Here is a 19,007-nt window from a genome sequence, read left to right on the forward strand (position 1 = left end):
TCGGATGCCTCCTCATGAGTGAGAACAGCCGTGTAAAGAACACTTTGAGTGTTCCTGCTGCTCTAATCCAGGCTGGAATAATAAGTGGAAGTAATACCAGTAAGAAGCCTCAACACCCAGCACATAGCAGAGGCTCAGTAAATGGCAGCTATTATTATTATCACTGAGGTAGAGTCAGTTCCTTGATGTACGCAATTCCCCTCACCCTGCCCCGGCCACAAGCCTCAGGAGGGGCAATATTATCATGAGTGATCGCACAGTTAGTGATACAAGTGAAATGAAAGCTAACTGTTTAGCATCAGCTTGCTCTGACCATACTGTGGATGGTGCTCAGACTGGTGAGTGGAAGGCACTGCTAATATACTACAGAACTTCTGAACTGACATAATCATATGAGTTAGGCTGTAATCCCCAATAAATTCAGCTCAAGAGCACAGAATAAAAGATATATATCTAGACTGTGAAACCCAAATACGCCCTAACAGATCTACAAATGAAACTAAGTAGAAGCCATAAGAAAGGAAGAAATGGACTAAATATTAAATGTGCTACAGTTTTCACTGTGACACCGATTTAACATATGGGCAATGAAGAATTCAATCTTATATGAAGTTAAAAAGGAAAGAAAAAAAACTAGGAAAAACTGCTTTGGGATGGGAGCCAGGATCTTGGGGGGTGGAAGGAAAAATGGGAAGGAACACACCCTCATTTGCTTCTAACACGGTTAGCTGATCTGTTTGAAATTAGATCTACTTTCAAATGTTTTAACTTAATTATTAAGCCATCTCTTAACCTCATGAATGCAGTTTTCATGCACTTTCAAATCTGGCCCTGAACTAATAGACCCTTTACTTCAGTGGTTTTGGAAATGAATGTTAGATGGAGAGGAAAGCATTTTAACGATGCTTTTCTAAGGGTCAAAGCTCCGAAAATATAGTATAGTTTGTACATAAAACTCAGTACACCTGAATATCCTGCTGGCCCTTTGTCTGGTAATGAGGCAAACCACGCCACCTTTAAAACTCCCGCTTCCTCTCTGCGGGCAGTCGGCTGTGTTGGTGCTGAGCTATCTGACCGCTCAAGTGAGTACATTATTAGGATCAAAGTCCCGGTAGATGAGAAACAGGTGACAGCCGGGGACCCTAGGGCAGCCTTCCCTTCCCTTGTGAGAAACAGGGCAGGTCCTGGTCTCCATTCTAGAATATTCTTTAAAAGGTGGTGTAAGGAATAAGAGAAAGAAACGCCTGGCAGTAAGAACAGTCAATGTTATAAGATTGTTATGAGTCTCTCTCTGTGACTTTGTCATTCTCACTGTGTGGAGGAGCCCTTAAATTGATCTGGTTTCATCTGCCATTCTGTACGAAATAAATGGCTGATGAGCACAATGTTTGCAATGATACAAGACGGTGCAATTTTTACCTTCATTGCCTAAAGTAAAATGATGCCCTAGCATGTGCTGCAAATTATAATGATAATTATTATTAATTATCAGTGACCAACATTTACTGTAACAGGAGCTGACATTTATTGATTGCTGAGTCATTTCTATGGAAATCCTACGATTTCCATAGGGTACTATTGTTATTCCCCAGTTCCAGAGGCAAGAACTAAGTTGGAAAGAGGTTGAGTAAGTGTCCCAAGCTCTGTTTCTTATGGTAAAATAGGGATTCAAATGCAGATGATCAGAATACAGAATCCATGTTCTTATTTGCTATACTGTGTTGGATGGTGAAGACCAATGGAAGCAATGTACCACTTAGAACAGTAAAGACATTAAAATAAAAGTCATTAAATCACTGATTTTTAAAGGAATACTTACTGCATCCCTTTACCAAATATTAACATACATACTATGCAGGGGGCATGTTGTCCACATTATCTACTTTAATCTTCTGCAAATCACTTATCTCCATTTTACAGATGGAGACTGGAATGAAGGTGTGCTGTACAACACTGTAGCAATTGTGGTCTGAACCCACACCTGCCAGACTCCAAGTCTGGAGCTCTTCTCAGAAAGCCACCCTACCTCTTTCTTTAAAGTGATTCTTTACAAATACGAAGAAACCTAAACAGAGGAACACTTTGGAACAAAACTGCTTACTTCTAAGTTTAGAATTAGGAGAGAATTTTCTTCTTTTCTCTCTTTTGCAAAGCACAAAATAGCTCTGACTTCTTGAGTATGGATCTAAGAAATAAGAGGATTCAAGTGGTGTGTGATAACAGGGGCCACAGAAGGAGAAGAAATATCAGCAGTGAATCTGGTTTGTCTTTCTCAAGCAGCAGCAGTGCTCACATTCCCTGGTATTCCTAAGGCAGACTCACAGCTCAAACACCTCTTAGAACAAGGGGAAGACAGTTAACAATGTCCATTTTCTCACCCTTTTTTTCCTCTCTTTTTGTACCTAGGGTAAGCTTACTCTGGTATATAAAAAGTCTGGTATTACTACGTTAATATAGTAAAACTGCTTTTACAAATATCAAACACTCCTCCCCAACTTGAGCATCATTTTCCTGGAAGAGTGGGTCTTAAATTTCAGTGTGCATCTGTATTACCTAGACAGCCTTTGAAAAAACAGAGGACTAGGTCCCTCTCCCAGAGTTTCTGGTTCAGTTTTGGGTTGGGGCCCATGAATTTGCATTATAACAAGTTCCCATATACTGCTGATGCTGCCAATCTGGGACCACACTTGAGAATCACTGTCATAGAACTGAAGTGAAGTTGCTTAGTCGTGTCCGACTCTTTGCGACCCCATCGACTGTAGCCTACCAGGCTTCTCCGTCCATTGGATTTTCCAGGCAAGAGTACCGGAGTGGGTTGCCATTGCCTTCTCCAACTATCGTAGAACATCTATGAAAATGTACATGTCCTCTGCTTTCTCCCATCTCTTCTTCATCCTATGAACAAAGCTGCCTGACAGGGTCTACAGAAAAATGCACCATCTGTCTTTTGAACCCTACAGTGCTTTCCATAGGATAACTATTACATAGCTTTTTTTCTGAAATTAACTATCCTTAAAGAATATTCGAAAATGCTCCCTGTCTGGTTAGAGGGGGCATTTTTGGCTTCCATCTTCTCTAAAAGTAATCAGACGAATTTTGTCTCTCTACCCCATTTTCTTCTTCCTCTATCCCTCTAACCAAACTGAAAAGAGCAATAGCAATAACCATTTAAAATGCTGTTTAGGATATAATTTCTTAGAGGACAGTTACCTTTTGGCTCTACAGAAGCTTTCCTTTTCCACCACGCTATGGGCATTTCCATAACTATCATTATTTGAAAATAACTAGGCCTTATTTCTATTAATATTTACAGAATTCAAAGTCCTGCCACAGGGTAGGCATTCAACCCGTTTTTGTCAGATGAAATATTTCAAATGCAGAGTCTTAGAGACAACCGAGATCCAGGGAACCTAAGAGACGTACAGAAGGTCACAGAGTCTATTACCGCAGAGGCCAGAATCCTGCGATCCAGATCTCGTAACTCCCACCCGGCCTGTGCTTTTCCCCTAGTCTGTTGTACCTCTCCCAGTTTTATCACAAGTCAGTGGTGCCTAAAGTGAGACAAAATAAGTCCAAAATAGCGTAGGGCTAAAGACTTAAAGAATAATCATAATATTCTCAATTAAGGAAACACATTTACTATGGGAAACTTTTTTTTTTTTTTTTTTACAGTATTTTGCTTTAGATGCTTTGACTTTTCTAGATTTCTTTATAATGTGTGGAGGAGGAATCATTTACTGTAGAAAAACTCAGGAAAAGCCAAGAAAATTTAAGAAGACAGAAATTCTGATGGGATTAGTTTCTTTGGCACTGAATAGATTACCCTATCAGAGAAATTCACCGTCCCCCCATGCGATGTGCACTGCATAATCACAGCTAAATAATTAACAACCAAAGGTCATCTTCAGAGTCTACTGTTTCTAAAGCAGCTAGATTTAGGGGAAAGGGGAGATAACCACTTACTATGTCCCAAGCCTAGTTTTAGGTGGTTTACATACACTGTCGAATGCGTTCCTTTCAACAACCCCATGAAAGAAATGATTATCCCTATTTAACAGACTAAACCAAAGCTCAGAGGAGTAAATTGACAAGTCGAGATGCAAACTCAGGTCTATCTGACCCCAGGGTCACATTTCATCCACAGAGTGAAGCTTATTTTTCACTGAAGAGTTCCAGCACCTTTATCAGAGCTCAAAGAGCTCAAAATGTCTGAGGCAGGATTATAACCTCTATCGCCTTCCTCTAAATCCTATAAAAGTGGAAGCTGTTCTCCTGTTTAATCTATTTTGGTTCATATCATCAGCAAAAACATTTGTAACACCAGGACAAATGCTTTTTTGAAGAAGGCTTTTTGACCCCGAGTTTGGCATATCTTTAAAAGCAGACAAATAATGAAGCGGAAAGCTCTGTTCATTAATTTACATGAAGTCACAAATGGTGATAAAGGGCTTGCAGGATGTTCCCCTTAATGTAAATGCACAAATCAATATTCTGAACCCTTTGGCCTCAAGCCTGAGGTCAACGTATATTTCCTAGAGGGGCAGAAAGGCCAGCAGTCAAATGACCTTTATCCTCATCTCACCTGGGACTTTAGGGTCAACCCAGCCCAGAGGAGGGCTGGTCGGGAAGTTGATGACACCATTTCCCAGGCTGGAGGGAGGCAGAGGAGAATAGAAAAGGCTGGCCCGTGGAATTTAAACGGGGCTACCCTCTTAGAAAGTAACATTACAGTGAAAGAACCAATGAAAGGCTGCTGCTTTTCCTCATTCGTATATAATGATAATGTGATGTTTTAAAATACCAGCCATTTTGATAGGCATACATGAAGGAATTAAATCAGGCAGGGTCTTTGAAATAACAGTTTGTCCACTGCTGCTATTTGCCATAAAATCCTTTTCACTGTGGCAATTTAAAATCAACCTTGTAAAACATACCATGAGGAAAAAGAGATTTTTTTTTTAAGTCACTTGCTTGAAAAATTTCTGAAGTACTACCTAACATATCAAAAGCAATATAATTTAAATGCTGGATTTCATTGCTCCTCCCTGGTCATCCATCCAAACCCCCAAGTATGATGTAGGCTTTTTTTCCTAAGCAACAGAAAACATTAATTTCTATGCTTATATGCTTATCAAGTTGGAGAGTTCACTCCTGGTCAAGTAGGCTGACACACTTGGCAGGGTTTTGACAAAAGCTGGCCTACATCTCTCCGTATCAGTCAGATGGCTATGCCCACAGAGTCTTCACATGTCCTTGTCAAGCTTGTGAGAAGTGTCACTCACTTTCAGATTTCAGAGACTATCTCACAATAGGTGAGAATATAGATAATACGACCCTCTTTGTCACTATTCCTAACATTTAATTAACGTGCCTTTGCCATTTCTTTGGGGCGGAGGGGAGGGAAGGTGGAGATAAGACATCTACTAAAACAAATCTGGAGTTATACAGCCAGATAAATATCACTCATCATTTTTCTGAATGTTAAGTCATTGCTCTACTTTTTATTTTTTTTGGAGCACTTAACAATTGTGTTGAAGAAAGGACATCAAATGATGCTTAGAAATGTGATACACATTTTCATTTCACACTCCATCAGCTTTTACAGCTGTAGCTCAATGAAATGTAAGAGAGAGCCTGGCAAACAGCCATATTTACCAAGGTATAAAATAGGGGTCAGGTTACTTTTTTATAGAAAGAAAAAAAAATGTTTAATTTTCACTCCACATGACTAAAGCAGATACTCAGCTAACACCCTAGAGAAAGGCACCATACCACATACACTGACATGGTTTAATGCCTATTTAACTGTAGGTAGGTTTTTTTTTTTTTTACTGTATTATAACCATCTTCACAAAGCATGAAAATGACCCTTTCCTTACCCGCTTCCACTCAGGATCCACTGACACAGAAACATACTGGATCAGATCATCTTTGGTGTTAAATCTTTCACCTGGAAATAATGGCTTCTGCCCTCTGCCTCAAGCCTAGAAGCAGAAAGCGCTTCTTCCCTCCGCAGGCAGAGAAGCAAAGCTATAGGCATCAGCAAAAATGCATCTTTCTAATTCGGATTTCAATCTGTCAGAAAGGATTAAAGCCTCATGCATATATGAAAAGGGAACTGTACGAGATAACAGAAACAAGGTTGGAGTCACTGAGCTTCCACAGCTGCCTTTTCACCAGCTGGGCGGAGAGGAAGGCCGCTTTCACCCACCTCTGTTAGACCCGAGACTTCTCCTCTTGCTAACGGTTTGCTGATGGATGGCGTGAATACTGTGGCGTCCGAAACTGGCTGCCCCTTCATAAAATGTTTTCCTGATTCATAAATGTCCACTTCGACCATTTTCCCCATGAATGTGGGGTTCTTTGGCACTAAAACCTGAAAAAAAAAAATGACAGGAGACTTAATTTTTAAAAATAAAATTTTATTTTAGAACAGTTTGAGGTTTACAGAATTATTGTTAACATAGCACTGAGAGCTCACACACCCCAGGTGCAATTTCCCTCTCATTAGCATCTAACATTGGTATATTTGTCACAATTAATAAGCCGGTATTGATGCACTGTTCTTGTTCAGTCACTAAGTTGTGTCTGACTCCTTGTGAACCCATGGACTGCAGCACGCTAGGCTTCCCTGATCTTCACAATCTCCCACAGCTTGCTCAAATGCATGTCCGTTGAGTCAGTGATGCCATCCAACCATCTCATCCTCTGTCGTCCCCTTCTCCTCCTGCTCTCAATCTTTCCCAGCATCAGGGTCTTTTCCAATGAGTTGGCTCTTCTCATGAGGTGGACAAAGTATTGATGTATTACTCTTAACTAAAGTCTATAATTTATTCAAATTTCCTCCCTTGTCCCTTAATATCCTTTTTCTCTTCGGGGATCCCACCTTAAGTGGGCTCTATCTTCCAGATACTCAAAACTCTGGGTATCCAGCACACAGGGAGGGCATTTCTGGGAGGGGTGAGGCCAAAGACAGTGCTCACTCCTTGCAGGACGCCTGTGGTCCTAAGGCACGTGGAAGGCACAGCCAGTTACTTTTGCTCTCGGCTGTTCCAGGCAATGAAGAAAACTCAGACAACACTGATGAAACCCTCATACGTTTGGAGCCTTGCAAGTTCACTGTCAAGAGTCATGATTTAAGCAGCCACTTTAAATTAAGGCCTGAATATTTGGGTGCATGTGTGTGTGCGCGCACATGCCTGTTGCTTTGGGGGAAAAGAAGAACATTTCACAGCCCCTTTTCCAGAGTTCTAACCTTGGTGTTTGGAGCTAAATGATGGTTTCCATCATTTCTTTCGCTCTGTTATAAAATGCATGTTATTTGCTTGTTCTGCATCCACATAGAACCAGCTCCTCTGAAGGGCAGGTACTTTGGCCATCTCACAGGAAACTGTCAGATGGTCTCTTCCCACTAGAGATTACAGATCAAGGTACCTGTTTACCTCCAGCAAATGTTTCTCCTCTTCTGGGACTTACAGGTAGCCCGTATGTATTCTGTTCTCCCTCACACGTCTGTTTCAGAACTGGAGCTACCTGCCAATCTTTTCAAGTCAGAATCCAAAATAAATAGCCTAATTCTGATCCAGCAGTCTACTCTGATATCTAGATACAATCTTCACTTTTGGAGGTCATCTTTTGTAGAAAAATAATTCCTATGAAATCTTTGACAGGCTTGGTTGTAGAGACCAAAAAAAAAAAAAAAGTCAGATGAGAGCCAGAAATTCCACAGCCAGTTTCTCCGAGAGGCAAAATTGGATCTTGGTGTTTCTGAGTTTGATTTTTTATGACCATTGAGTACACTGCTTCATCAAAGTATAGGAAAAAGGTCACCTGGGTGGTGGATTACTCATGGCAAGCAAATGAACTAAGAGAGCCTTAGTGTCAGGATATGAAAGCCCTTTTAAATCAGTTTTTATAAAACAAGAAAATCTCTAGAGTAAACTGTCCCTGGGAGATCTGGTAGTATTCTGGGGGAAAATAACTCTCCTTGATCTGCTGCCTTGATCTGAATGAAGGGCTCAGTGTTTTTTCCCCCTCCGGTTTTAATAATTGGAAAAAGCTCCACTGCTTTAAATTGGAGGAAACAGCTAATGAGGCATGCCATTGCCTTTAAAATGAAGGGGAAAAAAAGTTCCCTGCTGAGGCAAAAACCCAGATGGCAAGAGAAAGAAGAGTAAAGAGGCCACCAAAATACAATCCAGCTCCTCCAGACAGCTGAGCAGAAGTTTGACCTGAAGAGGAAGAGGGTTCTCTGGAGTCAATTACTGAGATGGAAAATGGGGAAGGCTCAGCTCAAACATGGAGGGCTGGGGTCAGTCCTCAACTGGCTGATTCAGAAGGTAAAGAATCTGACTGCAATGCAGGAGACCCAGGTTCAATCCCTGGGTCGGGAAGATCCTCTGGAGAAGAAATGGCAACCCATTCCAGCATTCTTGCCTGAAGAATTCCACAGGCAGAGGAGCCTGGCGGGCTACAGTTCATGGGGTCATAAAGAGTCAGACTCAACTTACCAATTAAACTACCACCACCACCTCAACTGTAGTCTCTACTGGGGCCTAAACAGGGCATGTTCAGCCTGGGCCTTGTAAAGCTCTCCCCCGTTCCCTGAGGACCGGGTGCCCGGTGTGAGATGAGTCCACATGGAACACCCATGCTAGAGCCCCCTCCCACTCCTGCTTCCCTGCTTCTAACACAGGCGGTCAGCCTCCCTTGCTCATCCCTTACCGGGGTGGGTGGCCCATACTGAAGAGCCTTCCCAAGCCACGATCCACAGAAAAAAAGTTCACTTCTCATTTGATGAGAGAGGAACAAAAAGGTAGGAAAACCCACCTGATATTAAGAAAATACGATCCAGGGATGACCCAAGGAATCCCTCTGCCCCTAGGAGCGTCTCTAACCCGGAGGGGCCTTATGGCACCTCCTCCTTGGCCCTTCCCAGGGCCAATGACCCCTGAAGGAGGCACTGTTTGCTTTAGTCATTTTTGAATTGCTTTACCCCCTGGGGAAGTGCAATCCAAAACACTGAACTAGAAGTCTGACTGCTGGTGCGCAAAGCACGTTGCCTTAGACGGGCAGGGACTGGGGAGCCCCTTCAGGTGGGCCTCAAAGAAAACTCAAAATGAAGCTAGTGCGATCCTCACTCTGGTCTCCAAAGTTGTTCACACAATGTGAGCTGAGTCCAAGGAATACACTCTTTTCCTTTTGCCCTCAGCACTTTTCATTATGATGGAAGTTTAAAAAAAAAAAAAAAAGGCAATACAAAAAACTAGAACCCTGAAACTAAAAAAGCCAACCAACAGAAAAACAACCAAAAGCCTGTTTGAGCGCTGACACAGGGAGAGGAAGTCCCCACCCTTCCAGGCTGATCCAGGCTGATGTCGCCGGTGCAGACATCCTTCCTGTCCCCTGGACAGAACTTTTCCCTCCACGGTGCCAGGCTGTGGGAGGCTGGGGCGGTCAGAACTGCCTGTTTCAAACTCCCCAACACCAGAGGCTGCTCCCATCAAAAACGGATGAGGACTAAAACACACTCCTTTGGATAGAATGTTTTGTAGATCAAGCCACAAAGATAAGCGTCCCACGTTAGCTTGGCTGGCTTGATGCTATAAAATAGCCTTCCTGCCACAAGATGCTATCAATACGAATCTCTGCTACTTTAAGTCTCTTTTGCTTAAATTGATTTACTTTCAGAACTCTTTCTCATTTTGGAGAAATCCTGAGAGTGTGGGAGTGACCCATACCTGCTCGTAGAATCGATTGTGCGCGACATAAAACTTGGAATCAAAAGATTCTTCGGTGACTAACACTTGTTGTCTCTGACCAATCTGTGGAAAGAGGGGAGAAAAAAAAAATAGGAGCCATCAGGCAAATGTCTGAGAATCCAAAATAAATGCCAACCCAAAGAGTTATGGACCAGCAAGTCATGTCTTTTTAAATTGTTTTTTAAGATTTTTTTTTTAATGTGGACCATTTTTAAAGTCTTTGTTGAATTCATTACAATATTGCTTCTCTTTTATGTGTTGGTTTTCTAGCCGTGAGGGATGTGGGATCTCAGCTCCTCGACCAGGGATGGAACCCACACACCCCGCGCACTGGAAGATGAAGTCCTAACCACTGGACCACTGGGGGAGTCCCAAGTTGTCTTCTTGAATTTAAAGTAGATCTAGATTGCTAGCTTCTTAACAGCCAATACAAGAATCACGGATTCAAATTTCCAGAAAGGCATTATTATTTATGTAGTAATATAAAACTTGGGTAGAAAAAAATCTTACTGTCTTTGGGAACTATGAAGCAAAACTTGATCTTATGTCTTCCTTCAACAGAAGTTAGATAATTAAGGCTTCTGAGACATATAAAAATCTTCTAAATATCACTTTGTTTCTTGAAACAAAGTTGCAAAACAAGCCAGAACAAGCTGCTTCTAATCCAAATTCATGAAAATATTTTGGCAATATGAGAGACTGGTAATAAACATTAATTTGAGTTATGAGGGGTGTAACACCACCTCATGCGACGAGTTGACTCACTGGAAAAGACTCTGATGCTGGGAAAGGTTGGGGGCGGGAGGAGAAGGGGACGACGGAGAATGAGATGGCTGGATGGCATCACCGACTCTGTGGACATGAGTTTGAGTGTACTCCGGGAGTTGGTGATGGACAGGGAGGCCTGGCGTGCTGTGATTCATGGGGTCGCGGAGAGTCGGACACGACTGAGCGACTGAACTGAACTGAACTGAACACTAAAGAAAACGCCTCAAAAACTAGTCATTAAGTCTTTGCACCTAAACATTTCATATGCTGCATGCAATTCTGAAATTATTGATTAATTCAGTTATTTGCTTAATATATACATTTTCTCTCTCATGGGTAACTGTCTCTTTTTTTACTGCAGCTGTGACTGCATATTCATTTTATTTTTTTAAGAGACTATTCTCTACAGGATCTGTATGTATGATTTAAGCATGAATTTTTAATAACCAAGAAATTAAATTAGCCAAAACGTTCGTTAAAGCAATGTGACCATTCTAAATTATTCTACCATTTCCAAGTTTATTCCACTGTGAAATGCAACATTTAAAGTATCAGTTATTTATTTTTTTTAAACAAGGTTGTCAAAATGGCTGATATAGCAAACCAGCTATATTAGATGATTATGCCTAGAATCATTTTTGCCATTGCTCCTTGATAAATACAACCCTCCATGTTAAAGTACATTGGCAAGATTTTTTTGAATAAAATCCCTTTTCTCGTATGTAGGGACTTGTCACCATGTTCAGGCAGTTACCACTAAGGAAACATAAATACAGCTGCACTAAATAGACCACCTAACAATTAAAAAGAAAAAACTGAAAACACCAAACTCCTCTCTCCATTATACAATGCCAATACCTAAATACACTATAATTTGCTCTTTTTTTTTTTTAACTCTATCATTCAAATGTAGCCACTTAGTAAGGTCTTCAAGATGACATATCACAGACTGATGTAGTTCACGCCTTGAAAACCACTCAAAGTTCCTGCAACATTAACCTCTTTTAAAAATCAAGTTACAACAAAAGGAAGTTCTCCTTACTTCTACTTTGAGCTTTAATGGTCCTGTTTATTAAAAAAAAAAAAAAAATAACAAAAAATCACTGATGAATACTGGGTTTCACTGAAGTATATTCTTCTGGAAGAAAACTTAGAATGTTTGCACACATTTCACAGTGTGAGTTGCTTATGACTTAGGATAAGTATCTGTCAATGGTTCTTAAGGAAATCTGCAATTCCACTTCATCTAACATTGAGTTTTCAGGGAATCAACAACAATACGAGACTGCAGAGCCACGAAAAACGAATGCTGAGACTTTCCTCTTGTTAGAATTAATGTGGATGGTTGCAGTTATCACTTTGGGGGTTATTCCATTCTATCTGGAGAGACTAACCATGACAGTAATTCACAGAGTCAGAAAAACTTGCTATGTTTATACAGCACAGGGCAGGGCATTTGATCAACCATTAGAGAACAATTTGTATGGAGTATTTAACTATTTGCCAATGGGATTGAGGAAAATTGGCGATGGGTAGTCATTTATAGTGGCAAACACCTCTCCAGTCACCCTTTTGGTCCCTTTAGCCATCAATTTTGTCTCATTGGTTCTTTAAGTTCCCCAGAAGCTACTGGGCAAAAATGAGCATGAGCAACCTGGAATTTGACCAAAAATTGTTGCCATCTATCCCCACCCCCTGAAACCGCCCTCCCTAACACACACAAAAAATAAATAATAAATGCTCTAATGCAGTATTTTTTAAAGAATGAACTGAACATCAAATATGACTTTTAAGAGAATCAATTGATGGTTTCAAATAACCTTAAAAACAACAACAAAGTTAAGGAAGTGTGTAGAGGGGGGATTGAGCTGCAATTCTGGAAGAGGCAACACAGCCTTGGTGACAATAAGGAAACTTACACGCCAAATGTGCAAGTCTCAAATCTTTTTTTAAATGAGCCATCTCCCTATTTTCCAACCGCTTTCTCCCCAACCCTACGTGACAACTCTGTGTGGTTAAAGATCGCATAACAAGATCTAGGGTGTAGTTAGTCGTTCACTTATGTCCGACTCTTCGCGACACAAAGGACTGAGGCCTGTCAAGCTCCTCTGTCCATGGGATTTCCCAGGCAAGAATACTGAAGTGGGTTGCCATTTCCTTCTCCAGGGGATCTTCCCAACCTAGGGATTGAACCCAGGTCTCCTACATTGCAGGTGGACTCTTTATTGCCTGAGCTACCAGGGTACTAGATTTAGGGCAATCATCCTAATTTGACTTAGAATGCCTCTACTGCCCAGCAAGGTAGTCTTGGTCTCAGGAAGAAGCCGGGTTTCGGGAGAAAAAGGGCAAGGCTACAGATACCCTTAGGTCCCCAGGACTACCATCACCCAGCTCTCAAATACACTAAAGGCACAGGGATCCCCCAACAGAGGGGTCAGCCTGTCTTACAGAAGGATAGGTGTACACAGAATCTTCTCTGAGATTCTGCAGCATCTACTCTCTGCTGACGTTCTGAGATTCTGTGAGAAGGAGGCTTCTTCCCTGGCTTCTCACCCTCGCTGACAGAACCTCCCCAGCAACTGGAATCTCTGACAGGAATGCAAGGCTACCTCACTGGCTTTGAGACAAGGCCCTCAAAGAGGAAGTTAACAGAATGACTGCTTGTGTAATTTAAAAAATGAACAAACTTCTGAGTTTACAGAATATATATACAGGTATACACACACACCCCTAGATAAAGAGAATACAGAGGAGGTTGAAAATACTGGTAGCACAATATGGCTACTCAGCAGGAATGATTTAAGATGCAAGTGGAACTGTAAACCCACAGAAGGATCCAGAGGGTGACTCCCAGATAACTGGAACTTCCAAGGACAGGATGGAAGGGGAAAGCGATGGAGGGAGAAGGAAGGGTCAGAAGCAGGAACGCACAGTTCCAGCAGAACTCTGGGGAGAGGAAGAAGGGTTATTCAAAGACATCAAATGCCACATGTTTGAACTGCAGAGTCGGGCGAGAAGACACGGGTCTGAGGAGATTATTTTTAAGATAAATGTGGCTACATTTTGGGCCTTTGATTTCCTCACAGGAAAAAAATGAGAGTTTTGTAGAAGTGACATGGAGGTGGAGAGGCGAGCAGACTGAAGAGGAAGTGGATTATGATTTTGAGAGGACCTTTCAGTTCCAAAATTCTAAGTTGTCATTCATGGTAGATTTGAACTGCTGATAAGGTTTCAGATAAAGGAAATTTGTACTCTGAATCCAGGCTGTCCCTTTTCTCCCAGTCAATGTGTGCTTAGAGCCCTCTGCAAACTATAGCCACTTTCTTGCTGCCCTGAAAGGAACAACTTGAATACCCACCAAAATATGGTTTTTCCAGTGGTCATGTATGAATGTGAGAGTTGGACTGTGAAGAAAGCTGATCGCCGAAGAATTGATGCTTTTGAACTGTGGTGCTGGAGAAGACTCTTCAGAGTCCATTGGATTGCAAGGAGATCCAACCAATCCATTCTAAAGGAGATCAGTCCTGGGTGTTCATTGGAAGGACTGATGCTAAAGCTGAAACTCCAATACTTTGGCCACCTCATGTGAAGAGTTGACTCCCTGGAAAAGACTGATGCTGAGAGGGATTGGGGGCGGGAGGAGAAGCGGACGACAGAGAATGAGATGGCTGGATGGCATCACCGACTCGATGGACATGAGTTTGGGTGAACTCCGGGAGTTGGTGATAGACAGGGAGGCCTGGCATGCTGTGATTCGTGGGGTCACAAAGAGTCGGACACGACTGAGCGACTGAACTGAACTGAACTGAAAGAAATAGTGAGAAAGCCTCTCATAAAGCTATCCAGTGACCTGCACCTGAAGAATCCTGTTAAAATCTTCCCAACAAAGTCCTTTTTAAAATAATTTCTTTGCCTTTTGATTTGCTTTACAGGTGTATAATCTATAGCTGATTTATAAAATGCTTCTTTAATTTCTAAAGCATTTTAGAGTTTAAGAAGTTGGGTTGGGAATATAGTCTCTTGCACTTTTCACTTTCCATTTACAGTCTGACCTTCAGGACACGCGTCAGAACTTTTTAAAGTGGTCGTCAGACCTGGCACCTGCTGTTAAGCAGACAGACGTACTCTGTAATTTATTCATCAGATGTCAGTGAAGACAGTGGCTTTTCCTAGGACGTGCACAACTTCTTTCAGTCCATGTGAACCTGACTTCAAAATTACATTTTATGAGAAATGAACTGCAGAAATGTTGCAGGGAGGAAGCCAATTCTGACTCCATGTTGGAAACTTTCGTTGACTTGCTTTTTGTTGCTTTTATTATTACAATCAATACTCCATGGCTTATTATTATTGATACTCCATGGCTTGCCTGGAGGACCCTGCCCCTCTGTTTGACTGTAAGCTAAAGTGCCTTTGTTCAGCTCATGGAGAGATAGTTTGTCCCTGCCCACCTGTGAACAGAAGAGATTAACACACCCCTTCCAAGGGCTGGCCATTTCCTTGGAGATGTTTGGCAAGACGGAAGACCCTTTCCCTTGACTTCCTCACTGCCTATCCCTCTCTGTTCTGCCTTTTGACTTTAGTTGCTCATTGTTTTTTTCTCTCTGATCTATTAAAGAACCTGGCATCCAGACCCCAGTAAGATGGTTACTTTGAGGTGCTAGCCTGCCATCTTCTCGGTCTGCCAGCTCCCCGATTAAAGTCTCTTTCCTGCCCCAACACCTTGTCTCTGGGATTCACTGGAGCCTGTTGTAACAGAAACAGTCCTATGAAACCATCCCTCCATTTCACAGATGGGGTCACTGAAGGTACAGAACAAGCCCACGGGATCCTGCATGACTGCTAATCTCACAGAGCTGATGGGAACCATGGCCCCTGCTATGAAGCGGGGAGGTGCAGCTGGGGGTACAACTTTCTAGGCTTTGTTTAAACACAAAGGCAGAAAATAAAGACTGCATTCCCTTGAATAGACAAAGAAGCTCGGAACCTGAGAGGGGCTTAGCAAACTCTGATTTCACAGAGAGGAGACGGAGGTTCAGCAGAATGCACTGATCTGTTCAGTGGCCGAGAGAAGTCTCGGAAGCATCCTTGCTCCTTGATGTCTCCTATGTAATTCCTAGCTGCAGAAAACGTACAGCATCATGGCTCTGATTCTGGAGTGTGCGGCTTTTCCTTGAGCAGGGAAACATCTGTGACAAACAAAAAGTAGTAAAGCAGTGGCTTCTTTTTAATTCAATTTGGGGGCAGATTTTTCAGTCCGTTATATAATCAGTTGGCTGTGTTATTTGTGTCACATCTATGCTTCAAATTTCCCGAGTGCCTGAAGTGGTGAGAAACATCAGTTCTAACCATATGGGCAGATAACACACAGAAAACACACGCTTGCATGAAAAAAGCAGTGGTTTCCAGCAGAACTGGGTTGCTGAATGGATGCTCATTCAAGTACATTCTATTTCTCCACGGGGCCTAAAACAAACAACATTCTGCACGGCGATTTCAGGATGTAAAGAGAGAAGCTAAAAAGAACTGCTTCAAGACATGCAGATAATACTGAAATTTAACAAAGACATTAAGAGTACTTGGGTTTTTACCTTTAACCCAGTAAGAATTGTGACTTGTATAAGTATTCCTTGAACTAGAAGAAGCAGAGTTTCTTTTAAGCCCATAATGTGGCTTTAAAATAAAAACTTTGTGCAAATCTTACTTTTTTCAACTTTTTCCTTCTCACTTTTGTTTTACTTAAACAGAAAACCTTACGTGTGGCTTTGGAAAATAACTGCAATTCACTTTCTACTCTTAAAGGGTCAGGTTACAGAGATTTTAATAATTCAATATAACTGCTCAGAGTACCTAAAAACATTCGTAAAGGACAGATGTATATTAGACTTGTTTAAGAGAAATATTTATTTCTTGAAAGCAGTTATAAGAAGATAGAGGAATTATTTTGTTTCCTCTGAAAAGTTTCTAGCAATTAATTTTTCTGTCCAGTTGCCTTAGGTGGAGAAATGGAGATTAACACACACGTATCAAAAGCTCTCATAATTATTTACTGCACATTTCTAATAAACCTGAATTTTCTCTCTGCTTATCCTATACAATATTTTGACATGCTACTTTTACAGCTAAGTTTTTTTTTTTTAATTGTAGATAATAAAATACAATTTTTCTACCTGACTGGTTTCTGAATGCATGACTCTGGGAAATGTCAAATGTCTTTCTTTAGCTCCAGTCAAATTAGTTTTTTTTTTTCCCTCTAAGCTGCCTGGAACATGTTAAACACAAGGCTGCGACCTTAAACTCTGAAATAATATTTCTAGTGTCTGTGAAAAAGCCTGCCCTCACATACACCTTTAGACTAATCACCGCAGTGTAATGTTCCCAGTGAACCACTGTAATTACACTTGGAGAAAAGTATGGTCTTGTTCTTTCCTAGCTAATGAAAATGATAACCTTTCCATTTTGATTCATCATTCACAACAGGCAGAGCATGCGATGCTGGGTCTCCAGGGTATACAGTAATTTTCCTGACTGTTTATGCACACTTCTGTTTTCTGGCCCTGCAGAAGCTGGAATTAAAGAAGCAGGCATACTTAAGCTAAAAACAGTCAACAGTAATAATAGCAATAACATTAAAATTTAATATCATCCTTATCCACAACGCCATTCTATAACGAAACAGGGCCGTGACACAGGAATGTGTGTCAAAATGATGATAGCACAGAAAACAAGTAATGAGCCTCTAAGTCCAGGGAATTGAAAACGCCTGCCAGCAGTTTACTGGTCTACTTAAGGATTCCCGAGAGATGATGGAAGACAGTTTACTGTGAAAGGGGCTGGACTTGTATCTGACTCTTAAACAATGATGGGAAATACATTCTATCAGATTTTTAAAAACTACTATCCTCTGTGTGAAAAAAACACATATTTGCTAGCTATTCGTATTATTAGAATTACGTGTGTTCAAAGGGAAAGAACGCTCCTTTAATCAGAATATCCATACCTCTAAAGTGTTTATGTATCTAGTAATTGCCATGAGTATCTTAGTGTCTCTATTATTCCTTCCTCACATTTCGTACATAACCTTCTTCTTCTTCAGTCACTCAGTCGTGACCGACTCTTTGCGACCCCATGAATCACAGCACGCCAGGCCTCCCTGTCCATCACCAACTCCTGGAGTTCACTCAAACTCATGTCTATCGAGTCGGTAATGCCATCCAGCCATCTCATTCTCTGTCGTCCCCGTCTCCTCCCACCCCCAATCCTTCCCAGCATCAGAGTCTTTTCCAGTGAGTCAACTCGTCGCATGAGGTGGCCAAAGTATTGGAGTTTCAGCTTTAGCATCAGTCCCTCCAGTGAACACCCAGGACTGATCTCCCTTAGAATGGACTGACTGGATCTAAACACACACAAAAAACAATCTGGCTTGTTGAAAGTCCTTCCTCCCAAAGCAGGGATGAAAGTTACAAAGACCAGGCCCAAGGTGGTTCTGCTGAATCGAATCAGACAATGAAATTTCTTCTAATAATGGCCCTTGTACTTTTGTCTTCAGTTGCTGACTGATTTTCTTCTAGCTATGGGCACATCCCAGTAAGAGAAAGGCAACCAAAGGGGTCTCTTCCCAGGTGGAGGCAATTTCATTCCTAACAAAGGTTTCTTTTCTTCTGTTGGTTGATCAGTTCAGTCAGTTTAGTCGCTCAGTCGTGTCCGACTCTTTGTGACCCTATGGACTGCAGCACGCCAGGCCTGCCTGTCCGTCACCAACTCCTGGAGCTTACTCAAACTCATGTCCATCGTGTTGGTGATGCCATCCAACCATCTCATCCTCTGTTGTCCCCTTCTCCTCCTACCTTCAATCTTTCCCAGCATCAGGGTCTTTTCAAATGAGTCAGTTCTTCATATCAGGTGGCCAAAGTATTGGAGTTAGCCAACAATAAACAGTATAGTAACAGTGCTTTACTGATATAGTAATTCTCAACAGCAAATAGTTACATGACAAATGTTGACCTGATTCCTTGGCTGCATTAGAAATCTGTACCTCAGTGCTGAATGAACTTCCAATTTGAAAACTGTAAGGCCGGACCCCGGTGGCCATCTTGGCTTCTCCTCCCCGGTGGCCATCTTGGCTTCTTCCTCTTCTCTTCATTTCCCACTGGTGGGAAAAAGTCCCGCCAAACTGCTGAAGAGTCTCTGATGCAACAGCTCTCCACCAAAATCAACCCTCCCTCCTAACCTCCAGAGCGACCAACCCGGTCTCACCACCTCGACTAGCTGACCTATGAGAGACCGCCACTCCAGACCTCGCCTTTTTTGGGAAGAATTTCGCTGCTCCTTACTGAGAGGCTATAAAAGTCGCTCTCTGCCTTTGTTCAGTGTGGACTTCCCGCCCTCGCTCTGTTAGGTCCGGGGATCCTGCCCGGGGGTGCCTAGCCATTAAAGCCTGTTACATTATCTATTTGGCATCTGGGTTCTTTTATTCAA

At 41.9% G+C, this 19,007-nt stretch overlaps 1 protein-coding gene across 5 annotated transcripts in view; it reads right to left on the reverse strand.

The window, feature by feature from the left end:
• The window catches only part of CDKAL1 (CDKAL1 threonylcarbamoyladenosine tRNA methylthiotransferase), a 599,197-nt gene that overhangs the window by 14,386 nt on the left and 565,804 nt on the right, over positions 1-19,007 (reverse strand). For all 5 annotated transcript variants that reach the window (XM_088831304.1, XM_055407287.2, XM_088831305.1 and 2 more), the window contains 2 exons: positions 9,741-9,824; positions 6,212-6,376 (listed from right to left, as the gene is read on the reverse strand). In XM_088831304.1, coding sequence (XP_088687430.1) covers positions 6,212-6,376; positions 9,741-9,824 — 249 coding nt within the window. The remainder of the gene's footprint in view (positions 1-6,211; positions 6,377-9,740; positions 9,825-19,007) is intronic.

The sequence above is a fragment of the Moschus berezovskii genome, chromosome 23, assembly GCF_049115385.1.
Source record: "Moschus berezovskii isolate FMDL1 chromosome 23, NW_MosBer_1.0, whole genome shotgun sequence".
NCBI lineage: Eukaryota > Metazoa > Chordata > Mammalia > Artiodactyla > Moschidae > Moschus > Moschus berezovskii.